The sequence below is a fragment of the Onychomys torridus genome, chromosome 2, assembly GCF_903995425.1.
Source record: "Onychomys torridus chromosome 2, mOncTor1.1, whole genome shotgun sequence".
In the NCBI taxonomy this organism is placed as follows: domain Eukaryota; kingdom Metazoa; phylum Chordata; class Mammalia; order Rodentia; family Cricetidae; genus Onychomys; species Onychomys torridus.
The window spans coordinates 160,354,454-160,374,670 of NC_050444.1; the positions used below are offsets into that span (position 1 = coordinate 160,354,454).

Sequence of the window (20,217 nt, forward strand, 5' to 3'; positions counted from 1 at the left end):
ACTGACATGCTACTACTATATTTATCTGCACATTAATATTTCAAATCATTGAGAAAAATGATCACGAGATAAATAGGAAAATTACTTTTTAAAAGTCATTGGTGGATAGAAGGCTTCTTTCCACCGAGTAAAGCAAAGTTGGATAGCTGAGAGAAAGCCACACAGTGCACCTCTGTGTAGAAACACCCAACACCCCAGCTGAAACACGACACACTGCATGCACACTTCCAATTTTCCAATTGCAGTCCAGGGTCACGGCAAAGGATTAGTGCACCTAATGCACAATCTGGCCTAAGACTAAGTGGCCTTCAAAATGTCTTTGTAATCAGGTAGCCTATTATAAAGCTAGAGCACCATTCCCTGAGACGCAGAACTCATGATCACAGCCCTGAAAGTCCAAGTATCTTCACCAGGTGCTTTCAAGCCCGGCACCTAGCTGCCCCTTCTCCCTTTTAAGCACTCTCTCTTCCAAAGAGCATTCTGTGCTTTCCCCACAGTGCTCACTGCCCTCTGCCATGAGCACTTAGTGCAGCACCACCCATATGCTCTAAAGGACCGGCAGAAGCACAGCAGTTTCCAGTGCCGGGACGCATCTAATAGGAAGATCTAGTCAAGGCATTTATCTGCCTGTGTGTCATGACTGGGCTAAGAAGGGGAGGCTAGGGAAAGGGGGTACAGGGAGAACCCCTCCACTACTTCAGAAGTGTTGCTCATCTGAGATTCTGATTTAGGCTCTCAAAATTGTCCCCGTTAGATGCATGCAGTATGGAGTATGGAGAGGAAGAGACACGAGTGTGCTGGCTCCTCTGGCACTGCTGTGACAGGCAGGCGAAGAAGCACAACTAGGTTCCTCTCTCCCACAGAGGTCAAAGCGGACACAAGCACCTTCCCACCATCTCCCCTTCATTGGCGCTAACAAGCTGAGCATTGTAAATCAAGGATGAACTTTCTATGCCAGGAAGTGACGGAGAGGCGTTTCTTCTGTAAAGAGCCCCAAGATGCTGCCTGCTTGGGAATCAGCATTTCAGGGCAAGAGGTGGGGAGGCAGGGAGCACTGTGGCAGCAGGTCTTCACCTAATAAACACAACTTTATTATATACGGTGGCCTTGCTTCAAAAGTTATTTATTTCACAAAACCACTCTGCTAAATAGAGGTTTCAATCTAATTGACTCGCATCTGCATATGGTAAATGCACTGAGTCTTTGCAATTCGTGTTTACTCCATAGTCGAAGGTCCACTGATTCCCAGTATGTGCACACACAAGGATGTAAGTAGGGTGTAGAGGATGCATTGCCCCTTAACTACATAGTCATTGTTCTGGCCCTTTATAGAAGACAGGGTCTGTAAACAGGTGTTTACAATACCCCCAAAGGACACGAACCAAGAAGGCAGAAGAAGGTGCCTGTGTCATGGGGCCCACATTCATGGATGGTCTCTGATCTCTCTCTCTCTCTCTCTCTCTCTCTCTCTCTCTCTCTCTCTCTCATACACACACACACACACACACACACACACACACACACACACACACACACGTCTTCAGCCACCCACCAATGCCTCCTTCTTCCATTCCTGGGAAGGAGCCCCTCTATCCAGGTCACTGTAACTCTCCTGGCTCTTGGCCATATCCCAGTATAGCCAGATGAATTAAAAGAGACACAAATAAAAATGAATGCTTTTAACAATAAAAAAATTGTCACTAAATCAAACAAAATAGGGGTGGGGGTTGTTTAAAGGAGAAAAAGAACCCAAAGCAAAAGATCACCTACAAATAACTAAAGAAACGAAGAGGAGACAGGTCAGGACTTTCCACAAAGGCTCATATTTTTAAAAAGTGACCATGACACAGGAAGAAACACTACTCTGAAGAAGAAAAGCAGGAACACAGATTCTAGAATCCTGATGCTACTCCTGGTGGCACCAGCCTGCATTCCTAGCTACTCAGGAGGAAGGCAGAGTGGGAAAGTCACAAGTTGGAGGCCACTGGGGGGGGGGGGGGGGGGAAGGCCCTGCCTCATAATGACAAGTGAACAGCAGTGGTAGGAGAAAGGGTCTGGAGTCCAGCATGGATGGGATGCTCAACTGTTTCTCTCCCCTGCTCCTCTTGCTCATGCCACAGAGACTTAACTTTTTCAAGAACTGCATCCCAGAAGACAGCCCTGCTCCAAAAGGCTAAATACCTAATCTAAACAACTCCTTTCTGCCCTCCTTGTCCTCTACTAGACCAGCCTGTCGGTGCAAATTTCATCATCAAACCGTCCTATTAAACAACAGAACAGAAAAATGCTAAGAATACAAATTAAAAGGAGAATTCTGCCACAAGCTGAGCCTCCCAAATCTGGTTCAGCCACATTCTTGCCCACAGCCTGCGCCTCTCGGTGCCTCCCTATGGTTTCAAAATGCAGCTGCATAGATCTCTTCAAATTCAGATTTCTAGCACCTCTAATTACAGGCCTCTTGAGCCAGGCTCCTTTAATTAATGAACCTGACTGCTCTCTCTTCAAAGGAAATCTGCATATGAGATGCACACAGTGAGCTGACCTATCAGTGCTATGTGATCGCTGCCGAGGGCAGGCAGCACTCTGCACCCAACAGAAGCAAAGGTGCCTCCGCCTCCATAGCCCAGTCCAAGCCATCGTCACCCAACATGAGCCAACTGTGTGCTTAAGGCCATAAAACCATTTCTTGGAACTCAAGAGAAGAGAAAGAAGCTCTACTGGGTGTGACTGGCAAGACCCAAAGAGAATCTGGTTCTCTCTGGTTGTGTGTTCCCTTGTTTTCACACTCTTCCCTCTAGCAGAGTGAGTGTACACTGCAGGCTGGAGAGAAGACCACTGCTCAAGGCTGGCCCAGCCACACAGGAACAGCCTGGCTTCTGAAATAGCTGGAAAGAAGGAAACACAACAGGCCTGGGACCAAGTTATCACAGGACTGAAATACAACGGTTAGAACTTAGTATGAAGCAGGTAGGGAAAGACTCCTGAAGCAATGGCCCTGTTTGCATGTGTGGCAAAGAAGGGACGCGTCCCGAGAGCTCAGGCCCTGGCTCTGCCCTCCCCTCCTCCGCACCACTCCGCAGCAGCTGAGAAAGCAGCACAGGTCTGGGCCAAATTAAAACAATTCCAGGTAAAGTTTCAAGCAGATTTGACAGGCAGTGAAGGATCCAACAGGTTTGGCAAAAATGAACACAGGTTGTGTTCTGCCCTACCATCTGACAGCCATTTCTTAAGGGTCCCACAGCAGGCCAAATGGGACAACATTTCCATTAGTTAACAAATAAACACACCCCTTCTCCAAGGAAATAGAAGTTCTTAGGATACATAAGTTTCTCACCTAGGGTTATGGCATAAACCAGGTTAGGAACTATGAAAGAACAGTGTCAGGACTAAAACGAAGCCTAAAGCACTTAGTTCTTCCCACAGTATGTCACAGTGCAGATGTCCAACATTTCAGTAAGTTTCTGCCACAGTGAACACAGTGTGGAGAGGTGAAAAACGTGGCATCAGTCTAGCTAACAGTCAGCCTGGCACATTAATGCAAGGCATGCTCACCAAGCACTGAGTCTTCCTGCACAACATCTACCTTGCTTCCTGGCACGGGTCACTTGCCACTGTTATGCCCAGTGCCCAGGGACTAGCTAGCATGGGCCATCATCACTTCTGCACTCCCTCTACACCCAGTTTCCACATCCATCTGACTCCTTCTTCCCAAAGCACAAACAGCCAGAGATGGCCAAAGAATTGTAAGTTTGGTCTGGTTTTCCAACCAAAACATTCTCTAAGTTCACTGTTATTTGAAGTGGAAGCATTTAATTTTCTATCAAACAAACAGGTAAAAACAGAAGACTGGAGAACGCAAAAACTAAAGATGAAGGTTGGGATGCACAAAAATAAGGGCTGCGAGTAGCTGAGATCAGGAATGTCCAAGGATTCTTGGCATGGGCAGCCACACCAGCCAGCCAGGCACTCTCTTTCCAGGGTGTCTCAAGGGGAAATCACCCATCGATCCTAGGACACACGCGCTCTAGGACCAATCCCTTACCTCAGATCTGCCTCTGCCTCAAATTCCTGCTTGTGCTTTAATGTTTAAATTATTAAATGCATTAATGTATTTACATTATTCAAGTCTTCTGTGCATTTTTTCTAAGATAATTTATGTATAAGAGTTTGGATGTCCGTGACTGTTAATGTCTACAACCCTTCCTGTTCATTATTGATTCTGGAAGAAAAAAAAAAAGTCAGAGTTTTAATGCCTTATTTTTAATGTATTAAGAGTCTGAATAAGTGCATTCTCTTTTTTCTTTTGTAATTTCATAATTTAAGTAGTGCATTTATTAAACTGACACAGTATGAATTGTGGTGAAGCCTGGCATGGCTCCATGCTGCCTCACAGCTCACTCCTCTGCCCCTGTGCAACCAGACATCAGCCAGAGCTCTCTCAGTGAGCAATTCCCACCTCCGCAGCAGGGGAGGGGCAACTGCTCACCCAGTGCATGCTTCTAAAGAAGATTTTCCTCCTCCTTTTTCAGATTCTTGCCCACTTCAGCCCTCCTTTCTACTAGGCTGCTAGAATGCATTAAGAGGACCAGTCCTCTGCTCATCGGAAGTCCTCATCTGGATGCACTGCGGGTTACATCCAAACAGAGCTTGCAATCAGCACACAATTTTCAAGAACAATAAACATGCTTGAAGCTTAACATAACAAAATCAAGCAAACAAAATAACTACTTTTTGAGAGAACTCTCAAACATCTCTAACACATAACATCTCCAACTTGGGCAATAAAAGCTTGTTTCTACTGAAATCCAGTACCCCAGCAAAGAAACCACTTTCAACTCCAGCCAGCAGATCGACAGTGACACCCAATGGCCCATTAGTTTAATCCCAGCTGAGCATCCCCAGAGGGCAGCCCCTGGGGAACAGCGTTTTAGGCAGAGTTCCTTTATGACCATGAGGTGGGACTTGAAGGAAAAATCAACTACTTTTCCTGAAGCTGAATTGCTAAGGGGTAAATGGTTTATCCCACCTGGGCCAGATGTACATGCTTCCACACGTGCAAACACTGTTCAGTGTAACACACATCAACAGTCTCCTTCCGGTGGGAGGTGTGAGCACATGTGCACCATGTGAACACCTACACATACATGCAGGTGCATAATAGCTGGACTGAACAAGACTGTCCCTATCAACTGTAAGTGGAAAAAGGGAACCAGAAGCTTGCTGCTGCTTTTAGAGCTGGACCTTGCCATGTCTCCCACTGAATGCATACATGAATGCACATACACACATATACTCACACATACACACACATACTCACACATACTCACATCTATACTATTTCATATATTTTCTCCCTTTCTTTTTTTTCTGTTTTCCTGTTTCTTTTTTTTTTTTTCTTTTCTTTTTTGGCTACTCATTACCATTCTTTAACTGTTACAATTTATATCAGCATATAATGTTAAATAATTACAGGGAACAGAGCTCACTCTAGTGAGGATATAAACGCGCTGTGGGAATCTACAGATTTAAACAAATAACACTCACGGCAGGGGGTGAGCGGATGAATTAGCATTAATATCCTGCCTGGGAGATCCCAGTGCACTGGTACTGCTTAAATACAGATCTTTTCTGTAACAGTCAATATGACAGCTCCCGGCAATACAGCCCCTTTCCCTTTCCCAGTCAATATAGCAGCCAGTGAAAATAGAAACGTCCCTATAGCAATCAATATAGCAGCCAGCTAAAATAAACCCTTCCCTTTTAAGGGCTATATAATAGTCAGCTAAATGGAAGAATTGGCACCCCTGCTGGATAGCTCAGCAGCAAAGCCAAGGAAGGCACAGGCCACGAACACTAAATGATCCTTGGGCTCCTTGAAACACAGGCCCTGACTAGGAAGGGAGAAGACATGCCCTAGAAGGAAATGAAGTGGGAGCTGCTGAGGGACACTGGATGGGCTGCCTCCGGGACCTATGAGCAATCACCCAGGTCATAAGCAGCTACAGGGCCACCCCATACCAAAGTTTAATTAAAATGGCCAGAAATTTTAGAATAATTTAAAATAATTCTATTCAAACTGCTGTCCTCAGAGAGGAGTGGCAGTATCTGAATTTGAACCTGGTACTTGCTCCTACCTTAGCCTGAGAAGGTCGGTGTACTAAGTTAAGAGGTCTGTGATTTTCTGATCCTCAGCACCAGGGCTAGTGAATGAAACATCCAGCCACATGAGAGAATACAGCACCCTGTGTGAACAGTACCCAGTGTACATACAGAGTTCCGTCTTAAAAACTCTTAAATATTGTGACGAAATCCTATATATCTAGTACTACACACACACACACACACACACACACACACACACACACACCATGGAAAGTAGTCTCCTTCCTTCAAGGTATATGGGAGGAAGGATTATTCTAACAGAATTTAGGAGATGACTCTTCTAAAAGCTAAAAATGGCCAAAGACCTTTTAAAAAGAAGAAAGAGGACAGGGGTGTTTGACTGAGAAGTTCCTACTTCTTCTTACTCCTGACTTGCTCCTAACTTCTGAAGTTACCACATCTTTCCACAGAACTAGTTACTGCTAAGATGAGTACTGCTGGACTCAAGGGTCTGACAAATGTGGGTTGGATGCTGACACCCGTGCAGGTTTCCAACCAACAAGCCCTGGAGCTAATGCTGGGGGCTATTATGCTCCAAAGCAGCTGAGCAGCAGGGACCCACCCCATCTTCATTAAAATTCGACAATCTGTCTGCCATGCTTTGAGTAAACCCACAGAGAGTCCCTGTTTCCCTGGCCAGGTGTTTAACACCCAATGATGCTCATGTCATCAATCAGGTGACTCAGTCAAGTGCCACAGTGTCAAGTATCAGGAAAAAAGATTCTCCAAGTCCTAGCTGAAAGCCCTAGTACTTACAACTGTAGATTACCCCACCCTACCTACAGACACCTGCCCTTCACAACAGAACTCCAGGTACAGAGCATTTTCAGGGTTAAAAGGGTTAGCATGATATAATAATAGCAATACACATTTTGCTACAGTCTTATGGTAAACAAATGCCTTAGAAGTCACAGGCCTCAGTTCCTACAAGTCACAAGTCCTACCGCCCCTAAAAATCACAGTCCCTTAGAAGCCAATCCAGTAAGTTCTAGACAGCTGGTCCTGCTGTGATTGTGGCAGCCATTTGGTGGGGGAAATGGACTTGGAGGATAGGCCTCGGATGCCTCTTATCTTACAAAATGTGTGTAATCCTAAAAATGAGTTACTGTTATGACTCGATACGGCACTCAGCTTTCAGCACTGAACCCAGTGAGTGCTTTTATAAACCCTGACATGCAAGGACAGCTCCTTTTCCACACCACACACAAAAATGTGGGGTAGATGCTAGAGAGATGGCTTGTGGTTAACAGCACCTGATGCTCTTGCGAGGACCCAGGTTTGGTTCCCAGCACGTGCATGGTAGCTCACAACCATCCCTAACTCCTGTTCCAGGGCATCTGATACCCTCTTCTGACCTCAAGGACACCAGGCACACATGAGGTACACATACACATATGCAGCACAACACTCATACACATAAGACAAATCTAAAACAAATGTTTTAATTGGGGGTATACACTTCAATCAAATAGCATTACAGCTGGAGAGAATGCATCATGATGTTAGCAAAAACTCTGTCAACTACAGATGCCGCAGCATCAAAGGTGAGCAAGAGGCAGGAAGGAAGGGAGGGACAGAAAGAGAGAGTAACTAAAGAGAAAACAATTCTGAAAGGAAAGAGGGAAAGAGAAACATAAAAGACAAGATAAGAGATGACAGACGAGCTCACAGAGAAAGACAGACAAAACCCTCCTTGGCGTTTGTAGCTTACAGCTTTCGGGGCATTAGAGGAGACAATTGCAATGAAGCAAACAGAATGGTGAGTCATCGGGTTCCAACTTGAGTCAAAAGGGGCTGTTTCTAGACAAAGTGAAAGAAGAGCAGCTCTGCCTGCACACACAGTGATGCCTAGCATGCACCGCAGCTACAGGACAGGATGTGGGGAAGAGCGAGAAGGTGGGAGTGAGTGCTGTCTCTGCCGGTCCCAGTGTCACGGCAAGTAAATAAATACTGTCAAGATTTAAACCATAAGAATGGAAAGGCTATAAAGGCCTCAGTTCTAATGCTGCCTCTGGTGTTCCCATTCATAAATGCCCCTTTAGGTTGCCCATGTGGCAATGCTCCACTCAACATCAGTACATGTGTACCCCAGTGGGAGCACTGCACCCTAGGTTCCCGGCAGGCAGCAACTGTCCAATCCAACTAACTCTTGGCTCATCACCTCCAGCCTGTGTGAGTGAGTCTACAAGGGTGGACGGAGTGCCATCCAGGAGCTAAGGGATATAGCACACAGCCATCCGATAGCAGGCTCAGCAAGGTATCTATGTGCCAATACCTGGGGAAAAAAACAGACACAAATATATTCTGTGTGGACACACATCCATGGAACACAGAGACTCCTTTACTACTCAGACACCTAATGTGAAATGCAGTTTCCTCTGCTTTGTGCTTTGTGTAGACTGCAGATCGGTAGCACTTAAAAGGAAGTTAATTGGGTGTGTTCACAGAGACACCTTTACTTTTGGATTCAGCAGGCAGAAAGGTTAAAAAAAAAAATGGTTTCAAAAGATCACTTCCCTAGCAGGGTGTGGTGGTGCATGCTTTTAGTTCTAACACTCAAGAGGCAGAAGCAGGTGGATCTACAAGAGTTCGAGGCCAACCTGGTCTACCAAGGAAGTTCAGAATAGCCAGAGCTACACAGAGAAACCATGTCTTTAAAAAGAGAGAGACAGAGAGAGAGAGACAGAGAGAGAGAGACCATTTTCCAACTGGGTGTACAACTCAGTGAATATAGCATGCACAGACTCTGAGCTGGCTCCTTAGCTAGCACCAGAGAGTCCCAAGGGAAGGTAGAAGCTCAGGTGCAGCTCAGCAGTAGAGCTTTTCTCTAGCATGTACAAGGCCTACTCATGTATATGCACCCTACCTCCTACAAGTCAAGACTATGCATGAAGGTTGGGCATGGTAGGACACACCTTTAATGCCAGCACTCAAGGGACAAAGGCAGGTGAGTCTAGGCCAATGTGATCTACGAGAGTTCCAGACCAGCCAGGGCTACATAGTGAGATCCTGTTTCTTACATACATGAACACCTCAGAAGCATGACGAGGAGACATAAACTAAGACAAGGTAGATACAAGAACAGATGCTGGGATAAAATAAGGCTAAAGCCTGTAGCAGGAAAACCATGAGAGGCAATCAGGAAAGCCAAAGCATAGAACTACAAAAGGACTGACATAGTAAAGCCAGCTTGATGGCCGAAACAGGATGATAGCTCACATTTGCTAGGTGGGCAGCCAGCGCCAACCACCAACCACCATTGGGCTGCCTTCCCTGTTGATCTGTAATTGGTGAGCCTGTGATAGAGCCAGCAATTCTCGTTAGGCCCCTGTATTTACTTCACAGACAAAGGCAAGCAGGAGAGACCAGTTAGTAATGAGTAAGTAATGACCAGGAAATACACTGTATTTTATAGAGCTGCTAGGGCAGGAGACACTATTCGGGAAAATCAAAAGTGAAAGAATAAAATACGCTAGAGAAACTCAATTTTCTTCTCCCTTCCTCCCAAAGCCACACTTGGGATAAAATGAGGTTTGTGCAGGTTAATCCTTATGAGGTAAGAAAAAAATAATTAAATACATTTTAAAAAATCAATTGTACATTAAAACAAATCCAGGAACTGCAAAAACAAACACCACAGGGCTCCTCCAGCCAGTATTAGCTACAGTCTGGTCAGCAGGGGATACCCTACCTGACAAGAGTCCATGAGGTAATGGGGAGGGGGGCGTGTCACAGAAGAGAAACCTCTGTTCTGTCCGGATTTCACTGGAAATAAAGTGATTTCTAGATACTACAAAGGAAGAAATCTCCTATAAATAAGCCTGTAGAGCTCAAGATGAAATCTTCAAAACTCCAATAGAAATAACAATAATACTAATCATCTGATAAACAGAAGTTATCAAATCAATTCAATGTTAAATGATTTGCCCTGTTTCTAGTTACTCCTTCTGCTCATTAACAAAGTCTATACAATGTCTTTCTAGAGAAACAACAGAACTAGAGAGGTGAAGCTGCCCTGTCTTTGTCTTTGAGGGGCACTCTGTGGGGAGGCTCTCCCAATTCCCAGGACCCCAGAAGCCTCAGAGGAAAGCCCATCAGAAAGTAAAGCCACAAGAAGGGCCCTGGCTGGCTGCCCCTCCCACAGGGGCCAGGACAGCATTCCTGGCTAACCCTTAACACCCGTCTCCAGGCCAAGTGGCTTCTCTGTGTGCACCAGCACCACCCAGGTTTTACAGGACCTGATTTAGCCACACAGCTGGAGCTCAGGGCCAGGGTAGAAGGGGCTCTTCTGGGAAGGCTGTCTGGTTTACCCACTTCCAACAGAGCCCAGGACCCAGTAATCAGTCTTAGACCCCCAAATCCCAACAAGCAGCAAACCCAAAGTTTTTCCCTCAATGTGCTTCTGACAGAAGCAGTTTGGAATTATAGAGAAACCTCTGGAGGCTGCCAGGGTTGCAAGGGAAACAAACAGGTAATCGACCACATGACAGTGCATTCTCACCAGAGTAAGACAAGACTCATGGAGCCGGCTCCAAGCCTCACAGCACTGGGAGTGGGTTATTGATGGCTAGCAGTTGGCAGCAAGAAGGAGCTGACAAAAAGCCTACACTCCTTAAAGGCTCTCAATTCTCTTATCTTCAAAGAAGGTGAAGGCTGCTGCCTTAACTGACAGGGAAGAATGTGTAGATGCTGATGGGGATACAGATAAAGCATTTACCTGAGGGGCAGAGGAAGGGGAAACAGAGGATCCTGGATATTGAGTTTCCTTTACTTTGGTGGATCCCGGTGACTCCCGGAGGACCCGCACAGCACTGCTTTAAGAGCTGGAGTCAGAAAGCAAATTGCTCGCTTGTCTAATCTTCACTCTGCCAGCAGGAGATGAAATAACAGGCAGTTGCTGCCCCCTAGAAGCTACCTGAGATGTAGCAGCTTCCACAGAGACATCAGATGAAAAGATCCTATTATCTCCCTCGATCTCATAACCTGTCATTAGTGAGGTACATGGGTGCAGACGCCTCCTCCGAGCCTGAAGAGGCGCACATCACCTGTGATAAATTAATAAGTGCCTTTTCAACAGCGAAGATGCACACAAAAGACTCCAACCAGGGAGAACACAGTAAGGCAAGAGCTCCTGAAAGCAAGCACAGAGTAGCAGGCAGTCCCTGCCACAGCCACAGCCTGTCTGCAACATCTCACCAGGACAGTGCCAGGGAAGGTGAGGTCAACACTCTACCCAGATCCGCATTTCCCATCTGCTCAAGTTCAGCAGTACGCATCTAAGACTTCGAATCTCAGTCCACTACACTGGCTCTGGGGGGCCTGACTACCCTGGGCTTCAGGTCCCTCACTATAAGATAAGAATCCTCACAGGGGTGTGACAGTTGAACCATACAAAAATAAAGAAACAAGCACTGAGGCCACAGAACTACACAATAGCCCTCTTGGCCTATGAGATCAGAGCTAATAATTGCTCAGTTAATAAAAGAAATTGTTTTCAGTTAAATTGAAGAATCATTAAAAATGGAGCCTACTCTACATACCTTCCACATTTTATACTAACTGAAAACCTATAAATGTACAGTCATTCACTAATCTTTTGATGTGGAGCCAAGACCTTTCCTTTGAGTGTGGGCCCACAGACTGGAGTTCCCAGACATCTTTCTCCTGAATAAACCCCACCCACAACACACCCTCCACATTTCTAAGGCAAAGCAAGAGCCTACAGCCATTACAAAAGCAGTGTGGATTCTTCTGGAGCTGTATGGTCTCAGCCTGGTGTTTGCTGTCTCATGCTGAATTTGATGGCAGTCTTTTTAGTTCACATTTACCACACTGTAACTTGATTTTTAGTAGAAAATTCTTGTCACATTCATCTTTACAGAACACATCACTCTTGTAGCATTCTCTCTTCACATTTGATGAAGCAGTACTGCTCCATAAGAAGCACACCTGGCAGAGGAGGTTTAGGAACTGGCCGACTGACATGCAGAGTGAGGAAGAATGTGGGAGCCCCTGGCCAGTGAGGAGGTTCTAGAGACGGAAAGGCAGACTGGCCAGTTGCAGGAGTGGTTCTCAATCCTCCTAAGGCTGTGACCCTGTAATGCATTTGGATTTGAATGGCTCATGGTGTGGTGACCTCCAACGATACAATTACTTTCATCGCTACTTCCTAACTGTAATTTTGCTACTGTTTGAACTGTAATGTCAACATCTGTGTTTTCCGATGTGAAAGGGTCGTTCAACACCCCGAGACAGAGGCCCACAGTTGAGAACCACTGAGTTATAGGCTGTCAAAAGAAGCTCTTGACACTTTTAAAGAAATATATGAAGCTGGGCGGTGGTGGCGCACGCCTTTAATCCCAGCACTCGAGAGGCAGAGGCAGGCGGATCTTTGTGAGTTCAAGGCCAGCCTAGGCTACAGAGTGAGATCCAGGAAAGGCGCAAAACTACACAGAGAAACCCTGTCTCAAAAAAAAAGAAAAAAAAAGAAAAAAGAAAAGAAAAAGAAAAAAGAAAGAAAGAAAGAAATATATGCTTAGGGGAACCCTATTTTATTTCACAGGAGATCTGTAACAGCTCTCAAAAGTACATCCAGGGCCAATGAGAAGGCTCAGCAGGTAAAGGCACTTGCCACCAAGAATGAAGGACTTGAGTTTGAGCTCCACATGTGTGCCATGGCACATCATATGTGCACACATGCATGCACACGCACATGTGTATACACACACACACAAATAAATAAATAAATGTAAAACAATATTTTTAATGTATATGCAAAAGGCAGGCATGATGGGAAACAAGTTCAAAGCCAGCCTGGACTATAAAGTGAGACCCTATCTCAAAAAAGAAGAAAGCACATAAGGAGAAAAGCTGGAAAAGGAAAATACAGGAAAGGGGGAAGAATTGTTAAGTAAATGCTCAGTCCTCATTTCCAAAATCCACTTCCAGTGAAGTGTGGAAAAATGTGAAACCATTTATACAAACATTCAACTTGCTAGCTGGATTCTATTGGCAACTAACTCCTGGTTACCACAAGGCTAGGAAAAGGCCCTACCCCAAAGATCCCCTCACTGGGCCTGGCTGAGTCACAGTGAGAGGCCTTCTGGAAGATCCCTTAGTAAAAAAGGAACAAGCTGAGTGCCACCTCACAGACTGCAGACAGAGGAGCTGCAGCCGCGGTGGCTTCCAGGCAGGAGGTCACAAAGGTGGCGGTGCAAGCATCTCCTAGACAGGGTAATTCATCCACACCCACGCTCCGCTGGGGGCCATGTGTTAGCCCCTCTCTGCCTCTGATTGTCAAGGGGTGCCCCTAGACAGATTTACCTCCAGAATCACTCAATGTCAGCCCATCTCGAGCCTGCTCGGACAAACTCATAATGGCAGAGCGAAGATTTGTGGAGCAACAAGCATAAATCTTGGTTATAACTACAAACCATAAAAGAAAGGAGAGCTGGGAGGGGAGAGGGAAGGGCAGCAGATACGTCCTTCTCCCAAGCACCACTTTATCTCCCTGCAGCTCTGCACCACGCACAGGGGATTAACTACGGGGCATATTTTTCAAGCCCAATCAGTCTGTGTAGTTTGACAATGGGCTCAAACATTTTTAAATGGAAATTATCCTGGAAACGTGGGGCACATGGCTGTCCTAAGAACAGCATGCTCAGTGCTCTTCAGAAGGCCTTAGGGGTTCCGTGTTTGCCACCCTATGGGTCATACTAAAAGATATTTATACATGAAAATTTTTCAAGTAGATAATGATCAATTTTAAACAGAGGAAAAGCATTTTTGGAATGTCCCTCTGCCCCAGTAAGAGGCGTGGATTCCACCTTCAGCAGCTCTACTGGAACAGCTGAGAAACTCAACCTACACCTCCAGGAGCAAGGGGGGCCACAGGCTTCCTTCTTAGAGAACGTCAGGACTAGATTAAAAACAAACCTCCCTCAGCATGCTCAGAAAAAGGCATACAACCGCTCCAGCCTTGAAGCCTGTCTCTCCAAACTAAGAGCGCTGTTCAGCGATCTCCAGGGCAGGCAAGGCCTCTCTTTACAGGAGCCACAGCACACACAAACATAGCTATGGGAAGCCAGGAAGCTAAAGCATAAACAAAGGGGAATGTCTCAATGCCGTTTCTCTAATTATTACCCCAAGAGTTTCGATTCATCTAATAATTATTTGTAAAAGAATACCACCAAACAGAAAAAACAACCTCCTCATCTACCTGAAAGAGGGAACAACTAAAGGCACCGCCTAGTCTTTTCCATAAACCTCCTCAGACTATAACAGGAAGGATGCAGTAGGAAGAGGCAGTAATTTCAAAATCAGTAAGTGGCCTGGAGATTAGAGCCACCCAGAAATGGAATGAGGCTTTTTTCCAGTTCATCCATTTCAGCATTTAGAGCTAACCAGGTTCCTCCCAGATCTGTCAGGAAGAGGGAAGCACAGGCACCTTCCCCACCAGGAGCTGGTCTATGTGAACATTAGTGGTAAAAGGGTACATTTTCCTCACTAAAGGTTTTAGACTACTTAGGAGGGGGAGTGGGGAAGGAGAAAGCCAGTGTGTCTTCCTATCCTGGCTCATCACACAGTGACAGACTCACCATCAAGAGGCACTGTCAGCCCCATCCTCAAACTCTTTACATGTGGTTTTGTTCCCGAGTTTCTCAGCAGCAAATACAGCCAGCAACAAGGGAGTCCCTAGAACAAGGGCAGCCTGGGCAATATAACCCCGTCCCTTATAAAAACAAAGTAATGGAGTTTGCACTGTCTGTCTGGTACCATCCCTATTCACTACATCCTGACAGAGGTCCCTGAGCAAGAAAAGGGCAGAAGTGACAAGCCAGTATGAAATTCTTAAACTACTCTGCCACGTTTACTACCTTCCTGGAAAGAGTGACAACTTCCCAAGATTCCAACATTTCTGGTTTCATTAGTCATGTGTGTAAAACATTTTCACAAATGTCTCAAAAACAAGTATAATTTTCTGTACTTAATAATTCTAACACTTGGGAACTGAGGCAGGAGAATTGCCATAAGTTTGAGGCCCAATCTGAGCTTTATAATGAGTTCCACACAGCCGAGACTGTTGAGTGAGATCATCTTAATGCCCCCACCCCTGCCAAATTTTCCCACAGAATACTTTGAATTTTATATTTGTTTACATTTGTTATGCTATTATATACATGCACGTACACACATGCATACATGAGTATGCACAAAGAAATGTATTGAGCATCTGAATGTCATCCTTCAAAAATGTTCTAATGGGGAAAAAATAAGAACCACCTATTCCCAGTGATCCTGCCAACTAGTACAGCAAGGTATTCTAACCACAAAAGTTGCAAAAGACACAACCCTGGGGAAGACTGTCAGGAACACACCTAGAGATATAGTAGACAGGCAACCAGCCACAACCATTCTTTTCCTTTTTTTAAGATTGGTTTATTTATTGTTTACAGTGTTCTATTTGCATGTATTTCTGCATGCAAGAAGAGGGCGCCAGATCTCATTATAGATGGTTGTGAGCCACCATGTGGTTGCTGAGAATTGAACTCAGGACCTCTGGAAGAGCAGTCGGTGCTCTTAACCTCTGAGCTACCTCTCCAGCCCGCCATAACCATTCTTAAAGAGATGCTTACAGTACTGTCTCCATGGATTCATCAAGATATTAATAGCCTTTTGATAACCAGCCGCTAGTGAGCTGGTGTAAAAAAAAAAAAAAAAAAAAAAAGAAAAGAAAAGAAAAGGAGCTAGAGAGGTAGCCTGGTGGTTAAGAGCACTTGCTGTTCTTACAGAGGACCCAGATTCAGTTCCCAGCACCCACGGGACAGATCACAACTGTCTGTAACTCCAGTTCTAAAAGATCTAGTGCCCTCTTCTGGCTTCCTCAGGCACCTGGCACATACATGGTACACACACACACATATATATACATACAAGGAAGGCAAAACATCCATACACATTGAAGGGTGGGGAGAAGAGCTGAGCTGAGCTGTGTAGCACACGCCTTTAATTCCAGTACGCAATAGACACAGACAGGCAGATCTCTGTGAGTTTGAGCCTCTCCTGGTCTATATGTTCCAGGCCAGTCAGGTATACATAGTGAGACTATCTCAAAATAAACAAAACAAAACAAAGCAAGAAAAAAATCTTAGGCATTCCAGGTGTGAGCTCCCCCAAAAGGACTAACTAAATGCAGATATGCTGTGGAACCCCACAGCATGCAAGGTTCCACCTTGATCTCATGAAGAAAAAGCCAAAGGCTACATACATGGAGTACTTCCATACTGAGACCACCAAATCTGCAGTGGCAGGGCATCTTTTTTTATAAGAGTTCAGTGTATTGAGATGGTTCAACAGGTTAACAGCACTTCTACCAGTCCTGACAACCTGAATTCAAACCCCACAACCCACATGGAAGAAGAAAACCAATTCCCAAAAGTTGTCCTCTGACCTCTCCACAAGTGCTATGGCACATTAGGATCACCACACCACACACACACACACACACACACACACACACACACACACACACACGTTAAAATAATAATGATAATCTAAACTGGGTAAGATGATGAGCACCTGCAATTCCAATACCAGGGAGGCAGAGCTAAGAGAATCGCTGCAAGTTCAAGGCAGCATCCTCTACACAACAAGTCTCAGGCCCAGCATGGTTTTATACAGTGATTAAGACTCTGTCTTTTTTTTTTTTTTTTTGGAGCTGAGGATCGAACCCCAGGCCTTGTGCTTGCTAGGCAAGTGCTCTACCACTGAGCTAAATCCCCAACCCCAAGACAATGTCTTAATCAAGGCAAAGTTTTAACCTAGAAAAGCTGACAAGGTAGAAATGTACTATTCTCTTTGGAGAAGGGAGCAGACTGGAAGTAAGACAGCACAGTGGGTAGTGCATGCCTGCGATCCCAGCACTCAGGAGGTAGGGCAGCAGGAGGCCAGATAAGGACAGCCTGACCCACAGAGTCAGACACTGTATCAAAACAAACAGACAAACAAACAAATGGAAAGCCCTTATACCTACAAGCTAGAGGCAGCAAAGACAGCAGGAAACTCACCCATTTAGAGAGAATTTGGTGTCCAAGAGCAAGAAGCTGAAAGTCTAGTGGAACCAAACACAGGGCCTGTGTAAAGTAGGTGAGCAATAGTGTCGCTGAATATTGAGAAACAGAGGGGAAACAAATAAGCAGATATGCAAACTAAACCTCATTTAGCACTTCAACTAACCAGAAATCACATAACTAGAAAGAAACCTGAGCTTACCTAAGCCTAATTTCAGCATCCCAGCAAGACAAGAACCAGGTTGTCCCATGCATTCATTTGTTCTGTGTTGGAACCAGGCTTCACATATGTTAGAGTACTCTACCTTTCCACATGCAAGATCTCACCACATAGTTCCAAGGTTGGCTTTGGTCTCATGGTCTTCCTTTCTCCACCTCCTGAGTGCACCACATGCCCAACAGCCCTCATTCTTAAAACCTTTTTCTGATCCCCTCAGGGGATCAAAAGCCCAGGGAACCAGGCGAGGTTCTACATGAGCCCCAGTATGGGCATACATGCATGGCCAGAGTCCTGGTTCTGCAGGAGAGTCACAGGCTGTTTTCAACACATCTGAGAGAAGACAAAGATCAGCCCTCTGGAGGCCTCACAATTCCTTGCCTCAGGACCAGGGAGACGGCTCAGCAGGTAAACTGCTTTCCATGCGAGCCAGAGTTTTACCCTCAGAACTCACAGTGGAAAAGAGAAGCAAAGCTGGCTGGCCTGAAACTCAGACATCCACCTGCCTCTGCCTCTCGAGGCTGGGACTGAAGGTGTGCACCACCACACCCAGTCCTGAATTGTAGTTTTTAATAAGGAGAAATTTTACTTCAAAATGATCATCTAGGATTTAGTAAAATGGCTCAGCAGATAACAAATAGCATTTGCCACACAGGAGTGACAACCTGAGTTTAATCCCCAGAGCCCACAGGGGAGGAGAGAACCAACTTCCCAAAGCTGATTTCTTTCTTTCTTTCTTTTATTTTTATTTCATTTTATTTTATCTTATTTTTTGGTTTTATTCGAGACAGGGTTTCTCTGGGTAGCTTTGGAGCCTGTCCTGGATCTCACTCTGTAGGCCAAGCTGGCCTCGAACTCACAGAGTGTTGGGACGAAAGGCTGGGACTAAAGGCTCCCGGCCCAAAGCTGATTTCTACATGTATAGAGCACATGCAGTGCTGAAGCATATGCATGCCCACATTCACACACACACACACACACACACACACACACACACACACAAACACACCCCAAATAAAAATAAATCAATTTTTTAAATGATCATCTAGGTTTTTTCTTGGTGGTGATTTTGTTTTTTGTTTTGTTTTGTTCTGTTGAGACAAGGTATCATTTAGCCAAAGCTGGCTTCAAACTTCTTATGTAGCTAAGGATGACCTTGAACTTTCAATTCTCTTGCTTCTACTTCCCATGTGCTAGGAATGTAGTTATACACCACCTCTCCTGTTTTATGTAGTGCTGGGGGTGGAACCCAAGGCTTCAGGTAGCATTCAAGGCTAGGGAAGCATCCTACCAACTGAGCTACAACCCAGCCCTAATGATCATTTAGTTCTGGAAAACAAAATACAATTATCTGCCTTCAGCATCTTGTGCTTAATGCTTCCAGGGCAGAGCCCAGAAAACAACTATTATAAGGAATTTTATACAAGATTCATAAGCAAGCCAGGCATAATGGTACACACCTTTAATCCCAGCACTCGGGAGGCAGAGGCAGGTGGATCTCTGTGAGTTCGAGGCCAGCCTGGTCTACAAATCGAGTTCCAGGACAGGCACCAAAACTACACAGAGAAACCCTGTCTCGAAAAAACAAAAAACAAACAAACAAACAAAAAAAAACAACATAACTTTATCACCATATTCCTCAAGACCTAGCTTCAGATAACTCAGAAACTATCCCTAAGCTCCCACTCAACAACCCTCCTCCTCATTCCCTGAACAAGGCGCCCTTCTCCGACTCCCAGCCAGACACTTCTGCACCGAATCATACACAACTTTGTGCTCTTCCTAAAATTACAGACAGTGTTCCCTTTTTGCTAATTGTTTCATGTACACAAATGCCTTTTCTTCCCCAAATAAAACACACGAATTACTTAAAAACAAGGCCTGTTTGATTCTGTAATTGTCTCTCCTCCAGTACTGCAGTTAAGCACGCAGGATGCAGCCAACACACTGGGCGTGAACAGCCTCCCTCCCTGCTGACGGAGCTGAGCACTGCATGCTTCCAAACCCCAGCCCTGTGCAGAGAGCTGTGGGCCTGAGCTGCTACCCACTGCTCCAGCACCCTGGGATGGTCATCCAGCCAGTCACCAGTCCACAGGAGCCAAGAGCTCTCCTGTTACTCAGCCTGTGCCCCTGGCCTGCCCCAAAAGCTAGCCCTGTACGGGCTCCTCTGCCGCCAGCCTCCCGCCACCACTCCCAGGAGGAAGAAGTTGTTCTCACAAGGCCACACAACTCGGCTGGCACACTCATTTAATCAGGCTGCTGCAAACGGCTGGCCAAAAGCAATAAGGGCATGACTGAGAGACTGTGGGGGTTTAATATAAAAAAATTAATAAAAAAGGGGGGGAGGAGAAAGGGTCTACCTTTTAATAGGGCCCTAATTACCCAACTCACAGGATCAGCCCAAATGAGATGGGAGTTTATTTCGGGTTTTTTTTTAATTATTGTTTTTTTTTTATATATATATAAATTGCTGCTATGTGTTTTCTTTCCTCTGAGCAATTATGCAGTAAGTACGTAAAGAGGAGAAAAAATATTAATTAAATATAAGGTAATTGTAGAGTTGGCCTGGAGAGAATGAGTCTGAACTCTGGACAATCACAGGCTACCAGGGTTTGAAGACTGCTCAGGGGCTCCCAGAAAAGAAAGAACATAACCAACCAACAGGCAGATGCACAGTGCAGCGGAAGGAGCCACATTCAGAAGCCTGCACAGCACAGGCCTGCAGGGCTCCCCCTAAACCCAGGAGTTAGCCAGTGTAAGATACTCTGG

At 45.4% G+C, this 20,217-nt stretch overlaps 1 protein-coding gene across 2 annotated transcripts in view; it reads right to left on the reverse strand.

The window, feature by feature from the left end:
* Pex14 (peroxisomal biogenesis factor 14) overlaps positions 1-20,217 on the reverse strand; it is a 149,950-nt gene that overhangs the window by 102,336 nt on the left and 27,397 nt on the right. The window contains exon 3 of one of the 2 annotated variants that reach the window (XM_036179457.1): positions 17,229-17,294. The exons of the other annotated variant lie outside the window; for it this stretch is intronic. Coding sequence (XP_036035350.1) covers positions 17,229-17,294 — 66 coding nt within the window. The remainder of the gene's footprint in view (positions 1-17,228; positions 17,295-20,217) is intronic. 2 annotated transcript variants of the gene reach the window in all.